Source organism: Culex pipiens, chromosome 2 (assembly GCF_016801865.2).
Source record: "Culex pipiens pallens isolate TS chromosome 2, TS_CPP_V2, whole genome shotgun sequence".
Lineage (NCBI taxonomy): Eukaryota > Metazoa > Arthropoda > Insecta > Diptera > Culicidae > Culex > Culex pipiens.
In genome coordinates, this window is record NC_068938.1 from 163,267,537 (window position 1) to 163,291,025 (window position 23,489).

At 35.8% G+C, this 23,489-nt stretch overlaps 1 protein-coding gene across 6 annotated transcripts in view; it reads left to right on the forward strand.

Annotated features, from left to right (window-relative positions):
* Window positions 1–325: 325 nt before the first annotated feature.
* LOC120416736 (apolipoprotein D-like) overlaps window positions 326–23,489 on the forward strand; it is a 40,950-nt gene continuing 17,786 nt past the window's right edge. For 2 of the 6 annotated variants that reach the window (XR_005605379.2, XM_039578566.2), the window contains exon 1: window positions 9,002–9,524. Coding sequence is in view for 5 of the 6 variants with exons in the window: in XM_039578566.2 (XP_039434500.1) it covers window positions 9,393–9,524 (132 nt within the window). In the remaining variant the exon portion in view is untranslated. Of the gene's footprint in view, window positions 479–8,997; window positions 9,525–23,489 lie in introns of those variants that run through there. The other 4 variants (XM_039578564.2, XM_052708187.1, XM_052708188.1 and 1 more) reach the window with 4 other exon arrangements.

Genomic DNA, 23,489 nt, shown 5'->3' on the forward strand with positions numbered 1-23,489 from the left:
AACCATCACCGCGTGTTGGCCACTCGATTTAATTACCGAAAACCCCTAGCACTAATCGAATGCAGGTCACCGCCAAATCGAAACCTGATGCTTCGCAAGAAACAACCAGCCCACCACACCAGAGCCCAATAATGAAATACAGAGCTGACCTTTGCCCATGTGACCAGACCACACCGTGGAATCGTATTATAGCGGTATCGGTTCCGCTGCTGCAGGCCACTCACCAAACCACTTTTGTCTGTCCGACTGAGTCACATGCCGAAGCCAACGCCACGAACACCGTGGTAGTTGTTATTGTTGTTGACTCATCGAACTCAACCGCAAACGGACGACGACGACCTGCTCCTCGACCGTCGAAGACCTGTCGATTAGTGGACTAGAGTGGACGGCGGCAGCGCCAAGAATCGTGGATCAGTTTGTGTCCGAACGTAGAACTTTCTAGTTGATACGGTTGAAGCCGACCAAGTCGAGTTTCTTGGTGAGTCATGTGACGATTCGGTGAAAAAGTGGAACTAAACATTTTGTTTGAGATTTAAAATATCAAGATCAAGATTAAAAGTTCAAGATCAGTGTCGTACAAATTTTATTTACAAATTTTCGATGCGTCCTTACGAAATGTTTGACCAGAAGTGTGATTTGTAGTGTTTATGGGAATCAAATACAAACACTGCTCGTGGAGCATATTCCAGAGCTGGAGAAAGCAAGATTGTGTATTCCGTGAAATTACGTCTTCATCATTTGAGCCTGATAAGCCGAGACCAGTGGACATACTAAACTCTAGAGAGGATGAGGACGGAGAAGATGACGATGATGAGGCTGTTGACAAAGCTCTGAAGTGGACAATCACGGGATCAATTTGAGATTCGACTTAAGCGGACAAAGATCAATTTTATTATCAACTACCTACTTGTTGTGGTGACGTCGGGGTCGATACGAAGATTGCTGGAGATATTTTCAAGAAAAGGTCTTGTGTTGAAACACCGTCAAGGATGCTTGTTGTGTGGTCAGTGGCTGGAGATCAGAGGCTAAAGAAGCAATATGCAAACAACCACCGCCGGGTAAAACCTAATCATTTACGATGACCGGTATGGTGGCTGCTGCTGTGAGTTGCTGGTGTGGTGAGAAATAACGAAGCAGTGACGACAAACTTAGAGCAGTCGGTGGAGGCATGGGCGCGGATACAGTGGGAGCATGATGTTGTGGTGTAAATCTTTGGGCATAAACTTTAACAATAAGATACTTTGATTGATCATATTTTTTCGAATGATAAAACAACAACAAAAAATATTGAAATAGACCAATTAATTCCATTCAGAATTGCAAAGAACTACTCAAATTTCATTTTCAAACTGAAAATATGAAGTCACTTTCCGTACAAATTTGGCAGCTGCACATCCGAAATGGTATGCGAAAACTAAAAAATCTGTATCTACTGAAGAAATATCTTTATCGATTTAGTGTCTTAGGGAAAATGGAACACCGAAAAAAAAATTTGTCACTTAAAATTGATTTCCAAAATAAAACACAATTTTATTTTTATTTTTTTCAAATAAGTTTTATGGAACATAGGAAAATTCTCGTATGTTTGGCAGGTTAAGCTCTCACACCTAATTCCATCCAATTTGATGATTTTCAATATTTAAACAACATATTTTGTAAAACGGTTGATAGAAACTGGCTTGCTCACTTCATATTGAGCTATTTATCGCTCGATGTCAGTTGAAATCGCTTTTTATGAGGTGTAATTGAATGTCAAAGTGCTGATAAAAAACATTAGAGGCACGCTGGAATTAGATGCTGTTCCCCTAGTATTTTCAGAAATTTAAAAATATATTTTTAATGCAAATTAAATTTGCAATCAAATAGTACTCAATGCTTGCAATTCTTAAAAGTTTTACTAAAGTACTTTTTGATTGTAAATTTGATTTTACATGAAAAAACAAGATATAAAAAATCGCTTTTTTAAGATTTTTATAAACAACATTATTTTTTTCAAAAAATCATGACTTTACCATAGATTTTTTTCCAAAAAAATAATTTGATTTTATTTTTTGGAAATAAGGCCTCTAGACGGGCTTCGATTTAAAATATCGCCAAACAACAAATTTTAAACCAATTTTTGATTTTTAAAAAGCATTGGAAAGAAGAACTCTTAAAATTTTAGAAAGTTTTAGGGTTGGAAGTATGATTTGTTTTAGGTGACTTTGCCAATAATTTTAAAAATGATGTTTTTTTAGGGGTCAACTTTGGCAGTGTTTTTTACAAACATTTCCTACATTTTAAGTAAAAAGAAGTATGCAGTAATTTTTGTAGTGTTCCAGACTATGACACTACGCATTTTTTTACAATTTAAATGATATTGGTGCCATTCTATAGCAGAAAATATGAAAACACGCAAAACAAAATAAAAAGTGGCTGTAAAAACATGAACAAATTAGATAGGCAAAATTTAATGATAGGAGGTTGTAGAATAGGCCAAATACTACCAAAAACAAACATAAACTAAACAAGAAAAATGCAAATTGAAATACTAAAAAATTAAATAAGAAAAACATAAAACAAGAGAAGTAAAGTTTTTCGTAGAATAAAAGTTGCTCAGTCCTAAATACGGGAAGAATAATAATCTTTGAAAAAAAAATTGGGCTTTAGAGGGATAGTGGCAAAAGTATTTTAAAATGCATTTTACACCAGTTTCATGGAGTTCCAAGAAAATTCAAAATATTTTCCAAAGAGTTGCTGCTATTATCATCAACATACGAAATGCATTTCAAACTGTTCTCAGTGAATTGTTATTAAAATTCAATTAAAATTATTAAGCTTTTTTAAGCAAAACAAATCTTTCCGTGATCAATTTTTTTCGGTGCAGTCTTCATCCATACAACTTACCGTATCCGTAAATTTGTATGTAAAATGATATGGACATACTGATAACGCAAATAGTTTCCAAACACATGTAAAGCACCCAAAATGCCTATTTATATTGAATTCCGTATACCCAAAAATATTGACAGTAAAAAAAAAGTTTGACATAGTCATAATTGTTATTCACGCAAAAAAATAAATTAAGCTGGAAATTTTGAAAATTATTATTTTAAGAAATAAAAAAACAAATATGCCTTATTAACATAAAATATACACAAAGTTAGGGTACTAGCCCATTTTCCAGACCATTTCCCAGGATCTCATTCTCCAGAATGACCCATACCCTAAAAAAAACTATTCCTTAGAAATCTTTACTATTGTTGTTCTATGAATATGATATTTTTTTCATGATTCAAAGATTTTAGGTTCTGAAATTCAAAGATATAAAGATTTGAAGATTTGAAGATTTGAAGATTTGAAGATTTGAAGATTTAAAGATTTAAAGATTTGAAGATTTGAAGATTTGAAGATTTGAAGATTTGAAGATCAGTTGACGCTCGGACACTGAAGCGACCGCAAGTGCTTTAGACTGTGCTCCGGCATCAGCGTTGCTTTGTCACACGTTTGTGACCTAACCTCTTTTTTCTAAACGGAATTTACTACGGAAACAAAAATGGACAAAACCAGGAAGAACACGTTGAAAATAGTTTTCGGGACCGCGGCCAAGATACCACAGCACATGGACGTATTGCGATTTGTTGGAGGAACGTTGAAGATATCAGCAGCCAGCGTACATTCGATCTACAAGGACGAAAACGAACAACAGTTTTACATCAAGTTCATTGATGACGCCGCGTTCAACCTGTTCACCGCCACCATCGAAGAGCAGTACACCTTCGAGTACATCGACCTCAGCACCTCCGTCGTTCGCCTGGATGTGGCCAGTAGCCTGTTCCGGTACGTGCGAATCTTCAACCTGCCGCCCGAAATAGAAGATAAAGACATTGCCACGGTTTTGGGACAGTTCGGCGTGATCAGGCAACATGTTCGAGAGAAATACCCGGCGGCGTACGGATTTTCCGTGTACAGCGGCGTAAGAGGTGTGCATATGGAGATTTCCAAGGAAATACCAGCGAATCTGTTCATCGGCCACTACAAGGCGCGGCTCTATTATGAGGGCCTTAAAAATAAATGTTTTTACTGCAAAGGGGAAGGTCACCTGAAGGCCACCTGCCCCAAGCTAGCCAGTAACAAAGCGCAGCAAAATGGCGGACAGTACAGCCATGTGCTCGCAAATGCGATCATCGGGTCGGGAACAAAGCAAGACGTTCCATCGCTAAACATGACGTTACTGCCAGTGCCGCCGTACAGAGGTGCTGGATGCAAGGACGGTGGACCCGAGCGACCGCCGATTGTAGCCGAACAACAGACCAGCACGAGCGCAGCTGACACGAGCGCAGCTGACACGAGCGCGGCTGGCACGAGCGCAGCCGATGCGTGCGTAGCTAGCACGAGTTTCGCGGCTACAGGCGCTGCCGAGACGAACACGCTTCAGGATCGCAGCGTTTCCAACATTACGATCCTGAGCGACAACACGATGGATCAAGGGGATGGAGAGGGAATGGAGTCGTATCCGGACATCTCGTCTGACGAAGCGAACTCGCCCTTCACGTTGGTTGACCGATCGAAGCAGAAAAAACCGCAGCTGACCATCCCGAACGAAGACACGAGCAAGCTGGACAGCCCGATCGATGCGATCGGTGATCGGTCACGAGGATCGACCCGAACGCCTGATACGGAGAGAGGATCCAGATCTCGCAGCCAGCGAAGGCCGGGTCGGCCACGTAAGTAGACGACGATAACTCGGTACGATAATATCACTAAGACATTCAACGTCAGGGTGTGGAAGGGATGTTCAAAAAATGTTTCTATCCGTCGGTTTCGCGAAATTTTATTCATTCTTTTGCAATTTGTTCTAATTCATTCATATTTCTCTAATGGCTCTCATACGTAATATCGCTACAATCAATCTTAATGCTATTTGCTCTACGGTGAAAAAACTTCTATTGCGAGACTTTGTTTGGAACAACGATTTGGATATTATATTCATGCAAGAAGTTGCATTTGAAAATTTCGCATTTATCAATTCTCACAAAGCTCTGATCAACATAAGTCCTGATGGAAAAGGTACGGGAGTGCTTTTACGCAACAATATTGAGTATTCTGATCTTATAATGAACACCAACGGAAGGATAACATCGCTATGTATCGACAATTTGAATTTTATCAACATTTATGCACATTCAGGAAGTGGTTTTAAGAAAGAACGAGACCAATTATTTACAGTTGACACACTGATTCACTTCAAGGAAGGTAGGGAGAATATTATGCTCGGCGATTTTAATTGTATTATTCACACAGAAGATTCAAACAGTGCTGTGAAAAATATATCTACGGGATTGAAAAACTTGATTTCATCAATGGATTTTATCGATGTTGAAAAGAAAATTAAGGGAAACGATACATTTTTCACCTTTTACCGTAACGGATCAAAGTCACGTTTGGATAGAATTTATGCTTCCAAACATTTTTGTGATTCGGTAACAAAAATTGAAACCAAACCAACAGCCTTCTCTGACCACCATTGCGTTTTTGCAAAATATAAAGTTTTAGATTTATCAAATGTTTCTTACTTGGGAAGGGGATACTGGAAATTAAATTCATCTCTATTGAACGATGACGAAATAAACTCAAAATTTAGCAGTCTGTATAGAGATTTGCAAAAAAGAAACTCTCATAGTGATATTAATTTTTGGTGGAATTCAGTATTTAAAGCGAGTGTTAAGAAATTTTACAAGAATGAAAGTTATTTGTTCAATCAGCAGTTTAATCGAGAGAAGAATTTTTACTATGTTTGTTTAAATGAATTATTTGATTTACAGAAATCTGGTGCAGAAGTCACATCGGATCTGGAAATAGTCAAATCAAAATTGATGGAAATTGAGAATAGACGAATAAATTTATGCAATTACAAACTCAAAGCAAATACACTGTTATCTGACGAAAAATTAGGCTTGTTCCAAATCTCTACGAAAATTACTCGTAGCATGACTTCTAACGTTATGAAATTAAGAATAAATGGGGAAATTACATCCGACACAACGAAATTAAAAAAATATATATTTGATCACTATCAATGCAATTTTCAAAAGCAGCCAAATTCTGATATAGAGTACGAAAACGTTTTAAAATTCATTAAAACTAGTCTAGACAACGATGATCATCAAGCTCTTCTTAAACCTATTGAAGAGGGAGAGTTACTATTGGTTATAAAAACAGCATCAAAACGAACTAGCCCCGGACCCGATGGACTTTGTTATAATTTTTATCTAAACCACTTTGAACTTTTGAAAATTGACCTTTTAAATTTATTTAATTCGTATCTAATCCATGGTGCTTATCCACCGGCCAGTTTTTCTGCAGGTATTATTACACTCATCCCGAAGAAAGGAGATAATTATGATTTATCCAACAAACGACCAATTAGCATGTTAAATACAGATAGTAAATTATTTACAAAAATTTTATGGAATAGAATACAGCCACTGTTAGATAAACTTATCGGGCCTGGCCAAGCAGCTTGTGTCTCCGATCGTTCGTGCGTTGACAATCTCCGCACATTTCGAAATATTCTCATTAAAGCAAACGCATCAAAAAAATTCAAAGGAATTCTCATGAGCCTTGATCTAGAAAAAGCTTTTGATCGGGTTGATCACGACTTCCTATGGGCCGTCTTGACGAAATTTAACTTCCCAGCTAGTTTTATAAATTGTTTAAAAAAGTTATATAAAAATGCAACTTCACAAATTTTGTTTAATGGGTTTCTCACTTCAGCAATTCGTATCTTAAGTTCAGTAAGGCAAGGATGTCCATTAAGCATGGCATTATTTGCCCTTTACATTGAACCACTCATCAGAATGTTATATGAAAATATTTTTGGTTGTCTCATTGCTAACAATTTTGTGAAGGTTGTTGCATATGCAGATGATCTGAATATTTTAGTAAGAAACAATCACGAGTTTGATACTGTCTTGCAGTTGGTGAGTTATTTTAGCATATACTCTAAAATAAAACTCAATTTTGCAAAATCTCAGTATCTTCGTTTTAATGGTTGCTTATCTGGTCCACATCAAATTAAAGAAGTGGAGTCTCTAAATGTTTTAGGAGTTTTAATTTGCCAAAATTTCAATAAATTAGTTGAAATTAACTATGATAGTTATTTGAACAAATTGAAATACACATTAAATTTACATCATAAACGTATTTTAAATCTTTTTCAGAAAGCGTGGTTGTTGAACACTTACGTTCTGTCCAAAATTTGGTATATTTGTCAAATATTTCCTCCAAATAATAAACATTTAGCAGCGATAAAATCAATCTGCGGACAGTTTATTTGGCAAGGCTTTATCTTTAAGGTTCCTAGAAATGAATTGTATTTACCGGTTATTAAAGGTGGTCTCGCTCTGACAGATGTAGAATCAAAAGCAAAGTCTCTTTTTATTAAAAACATTCTTTATAGTAACGCTGATGGAAACGCACCTTTGGACAACTTTATGTTAGGACAAATCAATAATTGTACTTTAACTAGAAATATGCGAGAATGGATCGTAAAAGCTGATGAACTCAAACTTGAAAGCCATTTAAACAGCAGCAAAAAAATTTATGATTTTTTCATTCACAATTTAAACATCAAATGTAAAACAATGGAGGACATGCCTAATTTAATGTGGTCTAATTTGTTAAACAATTTAGATTCAAACTTTTTAAATTCAAATTGTAAAACCGTACTGTTTTGCATCTTCAAGGACATAGTTTTAAACAAAAAGAAATTGCATTTATACGGAATAAGAGGGACGGACTCGGAGTTTTGTGAGAATTGCGGTTTAGTAGAATCAGTTAGTCACTTAATAAAATATTGTCAAACATCCGAAGACATTTGGAGATGGTTAAAAAATATTCTGAACAATAGACTCAAAATTTTAGTAAAAGATCCTGATGAGCTTCTATCATTGAGTATCGGTGATAGGGACTTTAAATACAAAGCAGCACTTTGGCTGACTGTGCAAACGATAGTTTATAATTTAGAAAAACGAGGTTCTGGGGATTTGAATGAATTTAAACAAAGCATAAGAATCGTTCGTTTTAATAATAAAGCTATTTTTGAGCGCCATTTTAAGCATTTTTTGAACATCTTCTAGAAATATCCAAAGTTAAATTATCTCTACCGAGCTTATTTGTCGTCTTATTTGCAAGTGGTGAAATGTAAATTCAAGAAAAATGTTGTGAAATAAAGTGTAAAAGAAAAAAAAAAAAAAAAAAAGATTTGAAGATTTGAAGATTTGAAGATTTGAAGATTTGAAGATTTGAAGATTTGAAGATTTGAAGATTTGAAGATTTGAAGATTTGAAGATTTGAAGATTTGAAGATTTGAAGATTTAAAGATTTAAAGATTTAAAGATTTAAAGATTTAAAGATTTAAAGATTTAAAGATTTAAAGATTTAAAGATTTAAAGATTTAAAGATTTGAAGATTTGAATATTTGAATACTTGAAGATTTGAAGATTTGAAGATTTGCAATTTGAAGATTTGAAGATTTGAAGATTTGAAGATTTGAAGATTTGAAGATTTGAAGATTTGAAGATTTGAAGATTTGAAGATTTGAAGATTTGAAGATTTGAAGATTTGAAGATTTGAAGATTTGAAGATTTGAAGATTTGAAGATTTGAAGATTTGAAGATTTGAAGATTTGAAGATTTGAAGATTTGAAGATATGCTCATTGTTCATTGACATTTACCCTTCTTTTGTTAAAACATCAACAATAATCATTTCTTGGGAAAATAACTCTTCGGATTGGGCCATTCTGGCGAATGAATTTCTGGAAAAAAAGAAAGAACTATAAGTATGTGTTTTACCAAAAATAACAAAATTTGGACTATTTTTCTGCTTAAATTTTCAATCAATTTTCTGCATATATTTTTGGCAAACAACGCCCATGCCAAGACATCCAATCAAAAGTATACACAGTACCACACTCATACAGCGATCACCACCAACAACAACAACACCAGCATCATCATCTCCCGCAGCTACTGACTGATTACGGCAGCGTGTACAACTCGAACGACGCCAAGCTCAGTGCACGGTGTCCAAAGATTGCGCCCCAGAGGCAATCGTCCAGCTTCTCGCAGCAGATTCTCGGCGAACTGATTCAATTTAACTTTTCCGTTGAGCTCGTCTGGATCGTTCGTCTTCTTCGTCCTCTACCTCGTGTTCCAGTGTTTTTTTTTCCTCGCTGAACTGCTTGAAGTTCTTGGCGATATCTCGGTAGTTCGCGTGCGTGTGTAAAACTCGTTAGTTTGGTATCAGGAAAAGTTCAAAAGTGACGTTTTTTTCTCTCTCTCCTAGTGTCCAGATAGCGTTAGTATAAATTGCGTGAAAAAAGTTTTTATTTTGCTGAAATAGTTCCAAGATGGCAAAGTTTCCGGCACTGATGGCGATTTGTGCCGTCGTATGCGGTTTAGTCACGCTCACGGCAGGCCACACGTACAAAACCGGGGAGTGTCCACCGGTGGAACCGATGAACGACTTCGAGATGAAAAAGGTGAGTGGACATAAAGAAGAAGAATTTGGTCGCCTGCCCAATGTACTGTAAGAGAGTTGTTTCGTAACACTATTACACTGAATGATGCAGAAAAAAAAACTTGCGAAATTGTTACGACTAGAACGTGGTTGAACTACGAAATGTGATTCTCCAGAATCATTCTTACAACTTACTTATCGCAAGTAGGAAAGAGAGTCATTACCAATGGATTCATCTCAATAACATGGCCTTTAAGTTTATAAAGTATGCGTGCAATACAGTAAACAGCAAACAGTTCCGTTATAGTACGTTCTCATGGTCAATCAACTTCATTCAGATATTACAGTGTGAATTGCCCCAGCGGTGGCGTGTAGTACAACTTTCTCATAATTGAATTAGGGTGGCGTAGCACAAGGTGCCATAATTGTATGCAGCTTTAAACGGTTTATTGTGTCGGCATTTGCTTAAATATCTACAAGCGATATGAAAAGCAAAATGGTTTTTTATTTGATTACAAAAGAATTGCATACAATTTCAAAGTGCAAATCTCATTTTAAAATTTTATTTTGGAAAAAGCTTTTTAAAACTTACAGCTTTTAAAAAAATAATAATAACAAAAACAAACCTTGCATTTTAAAATTGATTTCGTGTTTTGATTAGCTATGGAGAGACGTTCAAACATGCGGACTATCACCTGCTTGCGACGTGGTCCGAGCGAAGCGATTCGATTTGTTTACATGTTTGCTTGTTTATAATTAAAACGAGATTTAATGCGGAAATACGCTACTACCCGGGGAAAGAACACTTCACTGAATCACTAGTGCCGCGGTTGTATCAAGGGAAAACTTTGAAACGAAAGTAGCGGCACGGTTGTAGATAGTTGAAAAAAAACATTTTAATGTATTGTGATTCATACCGAATGGATTTTTTTAGAAGCAAAAAATCTATATTTAAGCTACGAACTTTTCCCATTATGTATAACTGTTTTAAAATATTTTTTAATATAATGTTGCCAAACCCAAAATTATTCACTAATTTTGAAAACGATTTGTTGTCCTCGGAAAACTAATGATCGTTTTGATAGCTATTTAGCAAAAAATTAGACAAACTTTTAAAATCTATATTGTAAAAGCTGAGCGAGAAAAGTCAAAAAAAATAAACAAAATTGATTGGAGCGAAAAACATGTAAAATCTGTGTGAAAAAAAGATCAACTACACTACAGCTTTCAATAAGATAAAAATTCAGTGGAAAATACTTTTCCTTTCCTTTCTCTTCTTATTACGATGAAATAGACCATTTCTGCTTCTAATATTGCCAGATAAACCATAATAAATCGTGCTTGCCATTTCATTAGGGCACATAACTTTTTTAAACAAGAGTGTGTCCCTTTCACACATTATGTAAACTGTCATTTGAGTGAAAGGGATACACTATTGTTTACAAAAGTTATGTGCCCTTTTGAAATGTTAGGCTCCAAATTTAGGGTATTTTTTTATTTTTGTATATTTTTGCTAACCAGATATGTCATCTTGTGAGCTACGGCAAAGAATGATAGAAATTTGGTTGGCAAAATTATGCACTTTTCTAAAAACGATATTTTTTTCAAAATATAGAAATTGTAGTAAATTATTTTTTGACTTCACATTAGATTTTACTTATAAAAAAAATCAGTGATGTAATGCTTGACTTTTTCAGGTAAAAACAAAAAGTTACCTTAAATACAAGAACTAACAGAATCTACCTACTTACAATTACAATTTCGATGTAATTATTTGTGACTTCTTGGAAAGGTCTTTTAATCAACTATCCAAAGATGTGTAACAGAATTGATTTGGACATCATTTGCAGTTTACTGAGATATGGCTTCAAAAAAAACATAAATTTCACTCAAGTGGCCATAACAATAGATAGGGTTACCAGATCTTCAAAATTTACAACTCATTAGAAAGCTCTAAAGGTCTTTTAATTAACTATCCCACGATTCGAGCAGGGGATTGAAACTCGTCTGAAAAACCTGTATCATTTTCTCCTTCAAAACGGTGGCGCCGCGTGGTGGTAGCTGCCCTGTTTATTACACTGTGAAATTATCCATGGCTAATCCAAGGAACCAAAAGGTGGCAACAGAAATGTCCGTCTAAAAGAGGTGCTGCAAAAAAACTTATTATTTTCGAACAAATCAACAACTAACTATGTCGAACTACAATTAAAAGTTGGTTTTGTTTTTGTTTTTGAAAAATCGCATGATTTTTAACGAAAGTGCCAAATATATTCGTAATTACCTTTTGCCTCTTGGTGGCGCTTTGTATTAGTATGTGTGTGGTCGATGTTTGCGGACGTGCACGCAGAACACAGAACAGTGAGAACTAGCGAAAATGCCTCACTTTCTTCTGATACAAGTCGCCATATTGAAATTGCTTGAAGATTCATACCCGTGATTCGAGTCAAGGAAGATTCGGCTTCAAAGACGTATATAAATATATAAGTGACCATCACTTCGGATAGGATAACCAGATCATCAAAATGTATTACTGATTCGAAAGGTATTTCAATAACTTATCCAAGGGGACATTATTTATACAGCAATTCCCCACGAAAACAGCATGATTCGAAAAAATAGTTCTCCGATCGGGCTCAAATTTTTTCTGGGGGATCCTTGGCCGAAATAATTAGACACGTATTTTTTTGTTTGGCCATTAGTGAGACCTACGCCGTGTTAGGGTGGTTCGAAAAATGGCAATTTTCGTCGATTTTCGCAAAAACCACTTTTTTCAAAAAATCATATCTCCGCGCCATTTCATCCGATTTTAGCTGTCCTAGACGCAAAAGAAAGGTGATTAGTTTGGCTATTTGGAAAAAATAGTGAGAAGTTTCAAAAATCTAGCTTAACATTTGAAAAGGTTTTATTTTTAACTTTTTTTGCCAATCCTTTTTATTTTATTTTTGTTATTATGTTATATTAATTAGTTTGAGGGTTAGTTCATTATGACTTTCAACATAAAGAACTTACCCTCAAACTAACTTTGCACTTAGAAACCTTTCCTCGGGATTCGAACTCATGACAGTTGGATAACGAATCTGATTGACTACCATCTGATTCAAGCAGACAAAATATGTAAATCGGAGGAATAAGGATGTTGCTAATATTTTACAAAGCTTTTGTCGACAAAACCTCCCCTCTTCCTCCCCATTTAAAAAATCGGCTCGAAAAATCAGGGGTAAAAATGTATTTTCAAAAAACTTTACAAAATCAGTTAAAATTTAAGTGCAATCAGCTGAAATCAATTAAAAATGCATTCCTCTGCCTTTAGAATCATTTTTAGCATGTGAGGGTTTATTCAAAAATAATTTGAATTGTAGTGAATTTTCAATGAATAAATGTTTTGTCGTTCAATTGTTTTTTTTTTACGAAAAAGCATATTGACAAAAAAAGATTGCAAGTTAACTTTATGACTGCTTAAAACATTTTCGAACATTGTTTTCATTGAAATTCTGGCTCTCAACGATTTTCATAAGTTCCTAATTTAAAAATAAAATTACTCCAATACATAAGTTGTTCAAATAACAGTCACCATTTTTGAAATAAATAAAAACTTTAAAATTTTATTGAAAACACAAGTACTTTCAGCTGAACAGTTTTTTTTTATTTTACAAATAACTAAAACAATAAATCAACAATACCGATAGAAAACTGAAATTAAAATAACATGATATCATTTTTTTTAAAATAACCTACTTTGTGAATTTGGCCCGCAAGCTCATTTGAGCTTCAAATTTGGCCCGGCTTCCTAAAACTTTGAGCACCCCTGGTTTAAAAGTAGAAGTAATATTGCCTCAATATAGACTAAAAAAGGTGGCATTACAGTGGGAAAGAAGTAAATTTACATTTTTTTATTGATAAAATTACACATTTTTTCACTTACACTAAAAATATCATGGTTATATAACATATGGAAATGAGTACATCTTTTAGATAAAAAAAAAATGTATAATTTTACCTCTAAAAATGTGTAAATTCACCACTTTTTCAGTCTAAATAGAGGTAATATTACGTCATAAAAGAGGTAAAATTCTCGGGTGAGTTTTCAAAAAGCCGTTAGAGCCACCGTGACCTCTTACACTAATTTTTGTTTTTCTCGAAAATGAGACAAAATTTCATTTATTTTTAGTTCGGGGCACTTGAAGGACGTGTAGATGAACAGTCTCGAGCGTTTTTGATATTAATTTTTCATAAGTAGGTCGAATACCGATGTAAAAAGGACTTTGTTTACCAATGGCTCTTACGACTTTTTGAAAACTAATCCGAGAATTAAACCTTTCAAATTTGTAGCTTCCAAAATTACACAATTTTGGGCTCTGTAGGACTAGGACGTTTTTATAGACGTTTATGTTCCTTGCAGGATAATAGCTTTAGCTCAGTAAGGAAGAAATCCAACATTCCAAATCGAAATGAGTTATTTATCTCATTATTTTCAAAATGTTATTTAAACCTACACCCTTTTCTCGAGCTTGGATGTTTAGGTGTTGATCATATTGGAAAATCAAACACTCAACATTTTAAACGCAATTTTGGCTTTCTCACTGTTTCTAAAACATATAAACCTATTAAACTCAGAAAAAGGCTGAAATCGATATTCGTGTCAAATTTTTCTAAAGGTTAATTTTGACCTCTAGGTCTTGAATCTATAGTCTGTTTCTTGATATCTCTTAACAAAGGTACAGCCCTTTTTGTTTAAAAAAAATAAAATTAAACATATTTTTACAGCAATTTGAAACTTGAATCTGTAGAGAAATGAAAATATGGCGTCTAAAGAACTTACATAAATGAATAAAAAAAAAAGGAAATCATTGTTTGAACAACAATCTGAATTTACTGCCTTTCGTAACATATTATTTATATTCACCAAAAAGTCAAAGTGTACAGATTTAAGCTTGCTCCTTCTCCACAAAACCACGAAACCATAATTTTCAATTCCAACACGCAAGCCATCCATTTCTCGCCCTTTTTTCCTCGGAAATTCCGCACCACTTTTCTTCGATTTCCCACCAAAAAAGGCCAAACCCCTCGGAGTCAAAGTGTTATGTTTTCCTCCGTCTTTTTTTTGCTCCACCTCGGTTATTTGCTGCTTAGCACCGCCGTTTCGGAATATTGACGGCGGCGCTCTTTTCGGGAAATCGACTGTCGGCTTGTCGTGGCCCGTTTTGTTTGTTTCTCCACCGCCACATTTTCAACCCCCCCTGAAACACTGAGGAGGAAGCCGGCCAAAGTGAAATTTATGCTACAGCATATTTTACTTTCAAATCCAGCTGTTTCTGCTCCAAGCCACTAACACGAACGTTTTTTGGAAGGGGATAAAGTTTTGCTAAACTTGGTAGCTTTTAAGAGTTTGTTAACCTTGTACTGTACAAGACTTTTTTCTATGGTAAATATCTTTGTTTAAGTTTGTTTACGCTTTTTTTTCTTGTTTTTATTATATATTTAAATTTTAATATATTTTTAAGCCACAAAATTAAAACAAACGAGGGTTAAGAAATTAAAAAAGAAATTAATGAACACCACAAACAGAACTGAGCAAAACAAAATGCTGGCACCATCTGAAGAAAGAGTGGGCGCTTTTTACCGGTTATCAGAAAGTTCGTAAATATACACGTTCAAGCGAGGGAAAAACAAATGAGATGAGTTTTTCTTTGTGCGGCAAACTTTACATGTGCCTCGACGAAACAAGTCAGCCTGTTTGACGAATTTTCACTCAAGTTTGGCTGCTGTTTGCCCCCCATTGTCGTCCCAAATGTGAAAATGATGACGATGATGACGCGTTGGTGGAAATTTACGACACTTGGCAACGAGTTGGTACGCGGAAGAGGAACTGTTCCGTGCGATAATCCCGGTTGACAGTTAGTCGTTGGTCCGTGGCCGGAAAACGGAAATGGGAAGAGATGTTCTAATAAATCATGAAAGTACATGTGAGCGGGCGGGTAAGTGGAGATATGTCTTGATATTGTTGAAAGATGAAACAGTTTCTAATCAACACCAGATGTTTCGATGGAAATAGCGTGATTTGAAATTTTGAGTAGCAATCTTTTAGATGTCTTGAATGTTTGAAGTTTTAAAATCATCTCAGCCAAACAAAAGATGCATCAGTTTCTAGCAAAACTCGTCATAAAATAAAACAAATTGCAAGCCAAATTTTCTTCTTTTTTCCAGCAGAAGGTATCGCAAACTGCTTTATTCATTATAACAGTTATATTACAGTCCAGACTCGATTATCCGAAGCCTCGATTATCCGAAGTTTCGATTATCCGAAGTTCGATTATCCGAAGTTCGATTATCCGAAGGTTTGTATGGGACTTCGGATAATCGAATCACGAACAAAAAAAATGTTTTCGTATTTTTTCATTTTCTTGTTTTTAACATAAAATTTGAGTTCTACGACCCCATTTTAGTCAAATTTGAGTTGTTGATTGCCTATTAAAAAATAAAATACATTTTTTCAATATTGCATCACCGCCATTTTGGCCGCCATCTTGGATTTAAATTTTTTAAATCATTTTAGCGTAGTTTAGGGGTCATACCTAAGCTCGACAATCAAAAATTAGACATCGAAAAAAAAAATCTTTTTCGTGATTCGATTATCCGAAGTTTCGATTATCCGAAGTGAAATTTTTCCGAGGCCTTCGGATAATCGAGTCTGGACTGTACTGTAAACCATTTCAAAATATCAATTCAAATATGAACAAATAAATCTCAAAATTTAACATCTCTTCAGTTCTGTGGTTCCAGATTTCTAAATTTGCACAATTTCGAAAAGTTCACTTTCAGTTTTTTCAAAAGATTTTTTAATTTTTAAAACTTTTTTTTTACCCCCCCTTATTTGTAGAATTTTTCAAGCAAACTTTTGAGGAGCATGAGCATGAGAGACCACCCATGGTTGTCAAACTTTTGAGGAGTACAAAAACATGAGATAAAATTTGAAATGGCCTTATTTCCTTTTTTTATCTTCGAGAAATTGAAACTTTGTCTTAAGGGGTGACTTTTGTCCCTGATCACGAATCCGAGGACCGTTTTTTTATATCTTGTAAAAAGACAGACAAGAAGGACAAAACAAAGAAAATCGCAAAAAGTAACTTTTTCAAAACTTTTGTTCGTAAAATCGCGATAACTCGTGATGGTAACAAGCAAACACCTTATGTCTATAGATCATTTTTTTTGTAATTGTCTACCCTATAATTTTGTAGAACATTATTATATTCTAAAAAATAACCCTGTTAAAAAAAACACGAAATTTTAAAATGAAAAATTCTGTTCTAAGTGAAAAAAAAAACAATATCCTTCTGGGTTAATGTAAATTAATGTACATTAATTTCCTTTAAAATGACATGTTCCAAATTTTTTACAGCTGAAAAACGAAAAATAGCAGAGCTTTGAATACTTTTTTTGTGTTTTTTTTTTCGATGAAAAATACGTTTTTTTCGGAATTTCGAGTAAGACATCAAATCGGGCGTCCAATTTTACATAAAAGTCTCTTTGACACCAAATTTCTATCTCATCACCGTTTCAGACTGCAAATTACTGAAAAACATGTCTTTTATCGCATGTTCAAAAATGAAAGGGGTCGTACCGCCACTCCGTCACGAGATATCAAAAAACGGATCTCGGATTTGTGATCAGGGACAAAAATTACCTTTTAGGACAAATTTTCATGCAAATCGAAGATGGGTCGGGGCAACTGCTGTGTGAGTTGGCGGAGAATGACCCGTGTACAGCAAATTTACAAGCATAAATAATAAAAATCATAAGATTTTCACGCGTGGAATCCGTAAAAATGATCATGCACATGCCTATATATAAGGGAGACAATAAAAAATCGACATCAGGGATACCCCCTGATTCGATTCCTTAAGCAAAAATAAGTAACTGTGAAAATTTTGAGCGAAATCGGTTAAGGGTTAAAGATAGCTTTTTATCGTTGAAGTTGGCGAAAAAAATATCTTTTCGTACAACAACGTCTTCTTTAAATCCTTGATTGCTCGTCAGGATTAACTCGGATCGTTTTACGGTCTCGGACATAGTTGTTTGTCATAAAATTTTACATAAGAATCTCACACTTGACAATGATCCGACACATTAAACGCCATCTTTTGGCGGAACTTTGAAATTTTTGCTTTTCCTCATATATTTTTTCGAATTTTCCCATACAAACTAACATTGTTCTACAAAGTTGTAGCAGACAATTGGGTCCTGAAATGAAGCTTAAATTTGGGATATTATTGTTCACAACGATAAAGCTTATTTTTCTGAGTACAATAATCCTTTGTACGACCGCAAAGTATTTGAAATGTTTTTTTTAATTCAATTAAAAAATGTACTTCGAGACCCTTCTTGACAGAAAGCATTTTACTTGACAGCTCGTTCCAAGGGGACCATAGTTGATCCATTGTAAAATGTTTTCTTGACAATTTTTTGGCATTAAAATTTAAGAAAAAAATCAGAATTTAAGGATGTTTTTATCGTTGTACATAAAAATTTACATAGGGCTTTAGGACCCTATTACAAAAATAGCATGTATAACCATAAGGGGATTGCCTGTAACCTTCTCGAGTTCACGAAAATTACCCCTTAAGACAAAGTTTCGCGAAATCAAAGATGGGTCGGGGCAACTGCTATGTGAGTTGGCGGAGAATGACCCAAATCAAACATTGGAGGTCCAAATTTTTGAGATCAATTTACGGCACTTTTTAATTTTAAAATTATTATTCAAAACCAAAATCACAAAAACCGATGATGATGGTCCCACCAAGTATGGTATCAAACTTTGAGATCGTACAGAGGACACTTTCACCACAAACACACACACACATTTCATCGCTGGAATGATTGATGTGCATCATTATCAGCCCAGGACCGACCGACCAAAGTCCGTCTTTACGATCGTTTTTAAGCTTGCGTTGACCGTTTTATGAAAAATGGCCCAACCCTTTCCGGTTTTATTTTTCGTTAACCAACTGAATGCCACCGATGTGGTAAAGTACTTTTTAATTTTCGTTTAGTTTTGTTGGCGAACAATGTCCTGCCAAAGCGGGAGAGAGAAAACAAAATGGTTCTTTCGGGGACTAATGACTTTGTGGTTTTGTGTTTCAAAAACCGTGTCACGCAAGATGATGACTTTTCTGGTGTAGTGACAGTTTTTTTTTTTTTTGCCGTCACGCAAGTGCACTGTTGGTACAAACATCCACAACACTGGCAACACTGCGCGTTTTACTTGAACGGAAAAATGCGAACCATTTTGTGCGCACTTTTCCACCAGCACGACATTGGTTGCATACCAAGTAGAGCAATAGAGCAATAACATCGAGTTCCAGCATTCCTGGCATCCCTGACGTCATGACAGCGTGCCAGTGTTGCAGGGCTGTGCATGACTTTGATTGATGACACTTTTGGGACGGCCGGGATGGGTTTCCAGCTTTTAGACAAACACAAACACACACACATCGGTATCGGTTCATTGCTTTGCGATGTTTGCCCTCCGATGGGTGTGCTCTTTGGTCTGGAAGATGTTGTGTGACTTTTGGAAAAAGATTTTCAGTGGTAAAGTGCTGCCAGATTTTATTTATTATTTATTTAAAAAACTCAACTGTTTTCAATTGTAGTTTACGAAGATCAAAATTTGTTTTGTGATGATAAGCCCTTTTCAAAGCTACGGTCCCAAAGTTGGGGAATCCTTATTTGCTTTTCAACAAGAGATCGTCTTTCGCCTTTACCGAAACCGCAAAACACTGAGCAGTGGCTGCAGTGGTGAGGGTAGTTCAACTTGAGGGTTATTGCTGGGGCTGGCAAGTTGTTCTTCGCGGAAGGATGCGCACTTCGGAGATGGAAATAGCTATGCGTGTTAGTGTGTTCTTAAGGTGGACAAGGGTGTAATTACAGCCAATTAGATTGTTTGCTTGTTGATTGACGGACGTCAGTGCATTGTACGTGGGTGTGTGTATGTGTTTTGTAAGTGATTGAGTTGTATTATCATAGAAATTGCTTATGAATTAGCTCTATCCATATGACAAAATGGCAAATTTTGCACCATGGTTTTGTCCATCCTCAATCATTTTCTGTAATCTAACACGCCCAAGTAACTTTTTAGGCTTTATCAAAGCTGTCACAACCGCTTTAAAACCTATCAGCCAAAACCAACATTAAAACCACTTAGTCGTAACAGCCTCCCTAGTTCCCCGATAAACCTCTATTAAAACCCAAAAAGAACTCCGCAGAAGGTTGTCACTGCCTATTTATAAAACCTACATAGGAGTTCAAGGCATTACAACTGAATCCTAACAAGATCCTCAAAGTTTTAATAAAACCATTGTTAAAACCTAGTCAGCAGTTATGGAAAAATTACATTTCATACGTCTTCAAACGTCTTTGCCAAATAGGTTTTATTTTGGCAAAATGATAAAATGAAGATGGTTTGCAAAAATGGCAATGATAAATAATAGATATTGGAGGTAATCAAAATAATTTGAAAGCTTATTTATCGCAATTGGGTACTAAAGCCCTATGTCAATTTTTATGTAGAACGGTAAAAAACACGATCAAAAACCATTTCTGATCACTTTTTTTCATTTTAATGCAAAATAAAATAATGACAAGACAGCATTTTTTCGATGGATAAACTATGGTCCCCTTGGAACGAGCTGTCAAGTAAGAACTTTTCTGTCAAGAAGGACCGCGAGGTTAATTTTTCAAAATTGTTTCAAAAATCCATTTTAAACTCTTTGTGGTCGTACAAAGGGTCATTGTACTCAGAAAAATAAGCTTTATCGCTGTAAACAATAATATTAGCAATCTAAGCTTCATTTTAGGACCCAATTGGAGGCACAAATTCAGCTGCGGTTGAAATTTTATTGATTAATGTAGGGGAGATAGAGCAAAAAAAACAACTTGCTTCATTAATGTTAAAAAATATGTTATTGCAATTCTTTTAAAAAATGTTCAAATTATTTTTAAACATCTATCGATATGTTAATTATATCAGAATTTAAATCAAATTTTTCAGTTCTCTTTTTTTTTTAGCCGAGTTGGCTGTCAATCACATTTAATTAGAACCCGCGTTTAGCGCCCATATTTAGGCACTGCTAATTGGCCGCGGTCAATACTTTTTCAGGAGCTTATGGTTTTAAGTAAGCTTTTTGCATGCCTAATGGTACTTGAAAGCTAAAACACCCGTGGTTTTAAAGAAGCACGCGATAAAACCGTTTGGCATGACTTTGCCATTGGGTTTTCAAGACTCTCTTAAAACTTTCATAAAACCTTATTAAAAGCCATTTAGTTTTTATTGTCACAAGGTTTTATGTCCGAAGCATAAAACCTTGTTGGAACCTACTAATTAGCTCTTGCTTATTGGTTGCGGTGAATGCCCAAGTAAAACTATAAGGCAATCAAGATGCTACCATAAAACCTCAATAAAACTAGGTGGTGGCAAGTTGGGTAAAAAATGATCCTTGGGCAGTCACCGACCTCTCTTCATTTTTGATATCTCGTGAGGGAAGGGCCGCATTTTATTTTTAGACCATCGAAAAAAAAATTTGGTGGGAAAGGGGCTTTAACGTGATAGAAGACGCCCGATTTGACGGCGTACTCACATTTTATTTAAAATATATTTTTTTATAAACAGAGTTAAGGTGACAACTTTTATCATTTAATCCATCATTTTACGTTCGACGATATAAATTTCACTTCTTTCACAATATTTTCACAAAATTCCTTCTACAAGTTGTTTAGTTGTTTAGTCAACTTGGAAGTCAGTCATTGCTTAACCAAATTTTATAACTTTTGATACACATTTGTTTTAGAAAAAAAATCCTTTAGGGCCATTTTGGTTCATTTTGGTGCAAAAATCCGTAACATTTAAGTGAATACAGAGCGTTTTAGAGTGATGATCTCTTTTCTCTGAAAATGATGATCTCATTCACAAATCGACGTCGTCGTGCTATCTTGTCGCACCCGCCATTTCGACGTTCCGAGAAAAACGCGTTTTAATGTTTGACCTTGAATAAACAAAAATGAAAGCACGCAATGTAAAAAATAACAAACACGTTTTGTTTGGCTGACCATTATGTGCATTGTCCCGAAGTTTGGTAGAAGTTGGTTGCCGGAGTCCCGAGTTATAATTACAAATGTTTACGGTAATCTAACTTGTACGTGCGTCAAACCTGAAATCCCTTTGGCCAATTGTCGCACTTACATCAATTTTCAGGGAGTGACAAGATAGCACGACAAGATTGAAACTACTTTCATATGAAAAGTGACAAAAAATTTCGGAGCTTTTTTGGTTTTCATTGAATATCTCAGGATTGAAATCGAATTTTTGGGATCTGTGAAGGTCAAAAGATGAGGCATTGTGAGTTGCACAAAATGGCGTTCTTAACTCAATTTGGCCCAAAATGCACGTACGACAAGTTAGCACGACGGCGACGAAATGTATTTTTCAAAAAGGTTCCTGCCAAACACATCTCTTTATAAGCACCCACGCAATCCTTGTTCCGTGTTCCACTCTCAGGTCCGCGTAGATTCCCGAAACTCTACGCTCTCCGGGCATCATAATTCAATCCATTACAACTTATTTCATCCCTTCTGCCAAACATCCTCGTCGCTGTTGCCGTTGCTGCTGCTCTTAATAGTGAATTTTCCACTCAGTCAACATCAATTTGTAGCACGTTTTTGGCCCCGGCAAGCTGAAATTGTCCTAGTCCTCGGAACGACTAGCCGCCCCCCGGTAGATTGCGCCTGTCCAGAGTCGCTGTGTGAAATGTGGGCAAAATTCCGTCCATAAAAGCATCATCTGTTGCTGACAGCTTGACTGGTTTGCCTCCAGAGTCCTGCCCACTCCCCCGGTCAGTGGGCTCGGAACTTTGTGGTTTTGCTGTGCAAACAGGGCCATTATGGACTTGAATCGATAACACAAACTGGCCAATCTAATCTGACGTGGGAAATGGTTGTGTGTTGTCGGGAAACTGCGAACAGGGAAAAAATCAACCACAAATGTTTGAACTTTTGGATGATTCAATTTTCTTTGAAATTTGGACTCAAAATTACATCGCAGGACTAAAACTGTTTTCGTTAAATTGCTAAGTAATTGGGAATTAAGCTGTTGGCACGTGTGCTTCTTCTATAAGATGTAGCTCATCAGGGCAGATGTGATGAATGCGATGGTCAGGTACAGGCATTTGTTGGTACGTGACTTGGCTGGATGAATCGTTTCATCCGTTTGCTGTCTAAATTAGTCAAGTTTGTAGGAAACAAGGTAGGAGTTTTCTGCTTGCTTAGGAAAGTTTTGTTGACTTGAAAGCACAACTGAATAGACATTTTCTCAGTCTCGTTTTAAGAGAATTAAACAATTTTAAAGTACGTGACATGGAGAAATAGCATTGTTTAAAACAAGCGGACTTTGATGAATCTAAATTTAATCACAATTGCTACAATCCTTTAAAGTACGTACTGCAGGAGATAATTGATTACAACTAATGCCCTCCATCAAACCGACAAAACCTAACAATCGAACTTCCTCATCTCTAGTGGTTTTGGCTGCTGATGGCTTTCTCCACAATCAAGCCGAGAGCTTCTCGCGCTTAATTTAATCAAATCCATTTAATTACACCTTTCACCTGAAATCTGCTGCATCCATCATCGCGCTTCTGGGGAACTCAACTCAACAACGGCCCACGTGGCTGGTTACCACAATCAACTTGACAGAAGTGGGACAAGTCCACCCCTTCCTCCCATCCCCCATGGGGAAACAAATCACGGCGCACAAATTCAATTAATTACTCAACGCACTGCATTCAAAAGTGCCCAACATCCGATGCGGCGCTGACTGACTCTGTCAACTTCATTTGTAAAACGTCATCCAACGAGTTGTAGTACTACCCAACACGTGCTCTATAAACACTTTATAAATGGTGCAAACAAAATCAACTTCCACTATTCAGCACCACTCCTC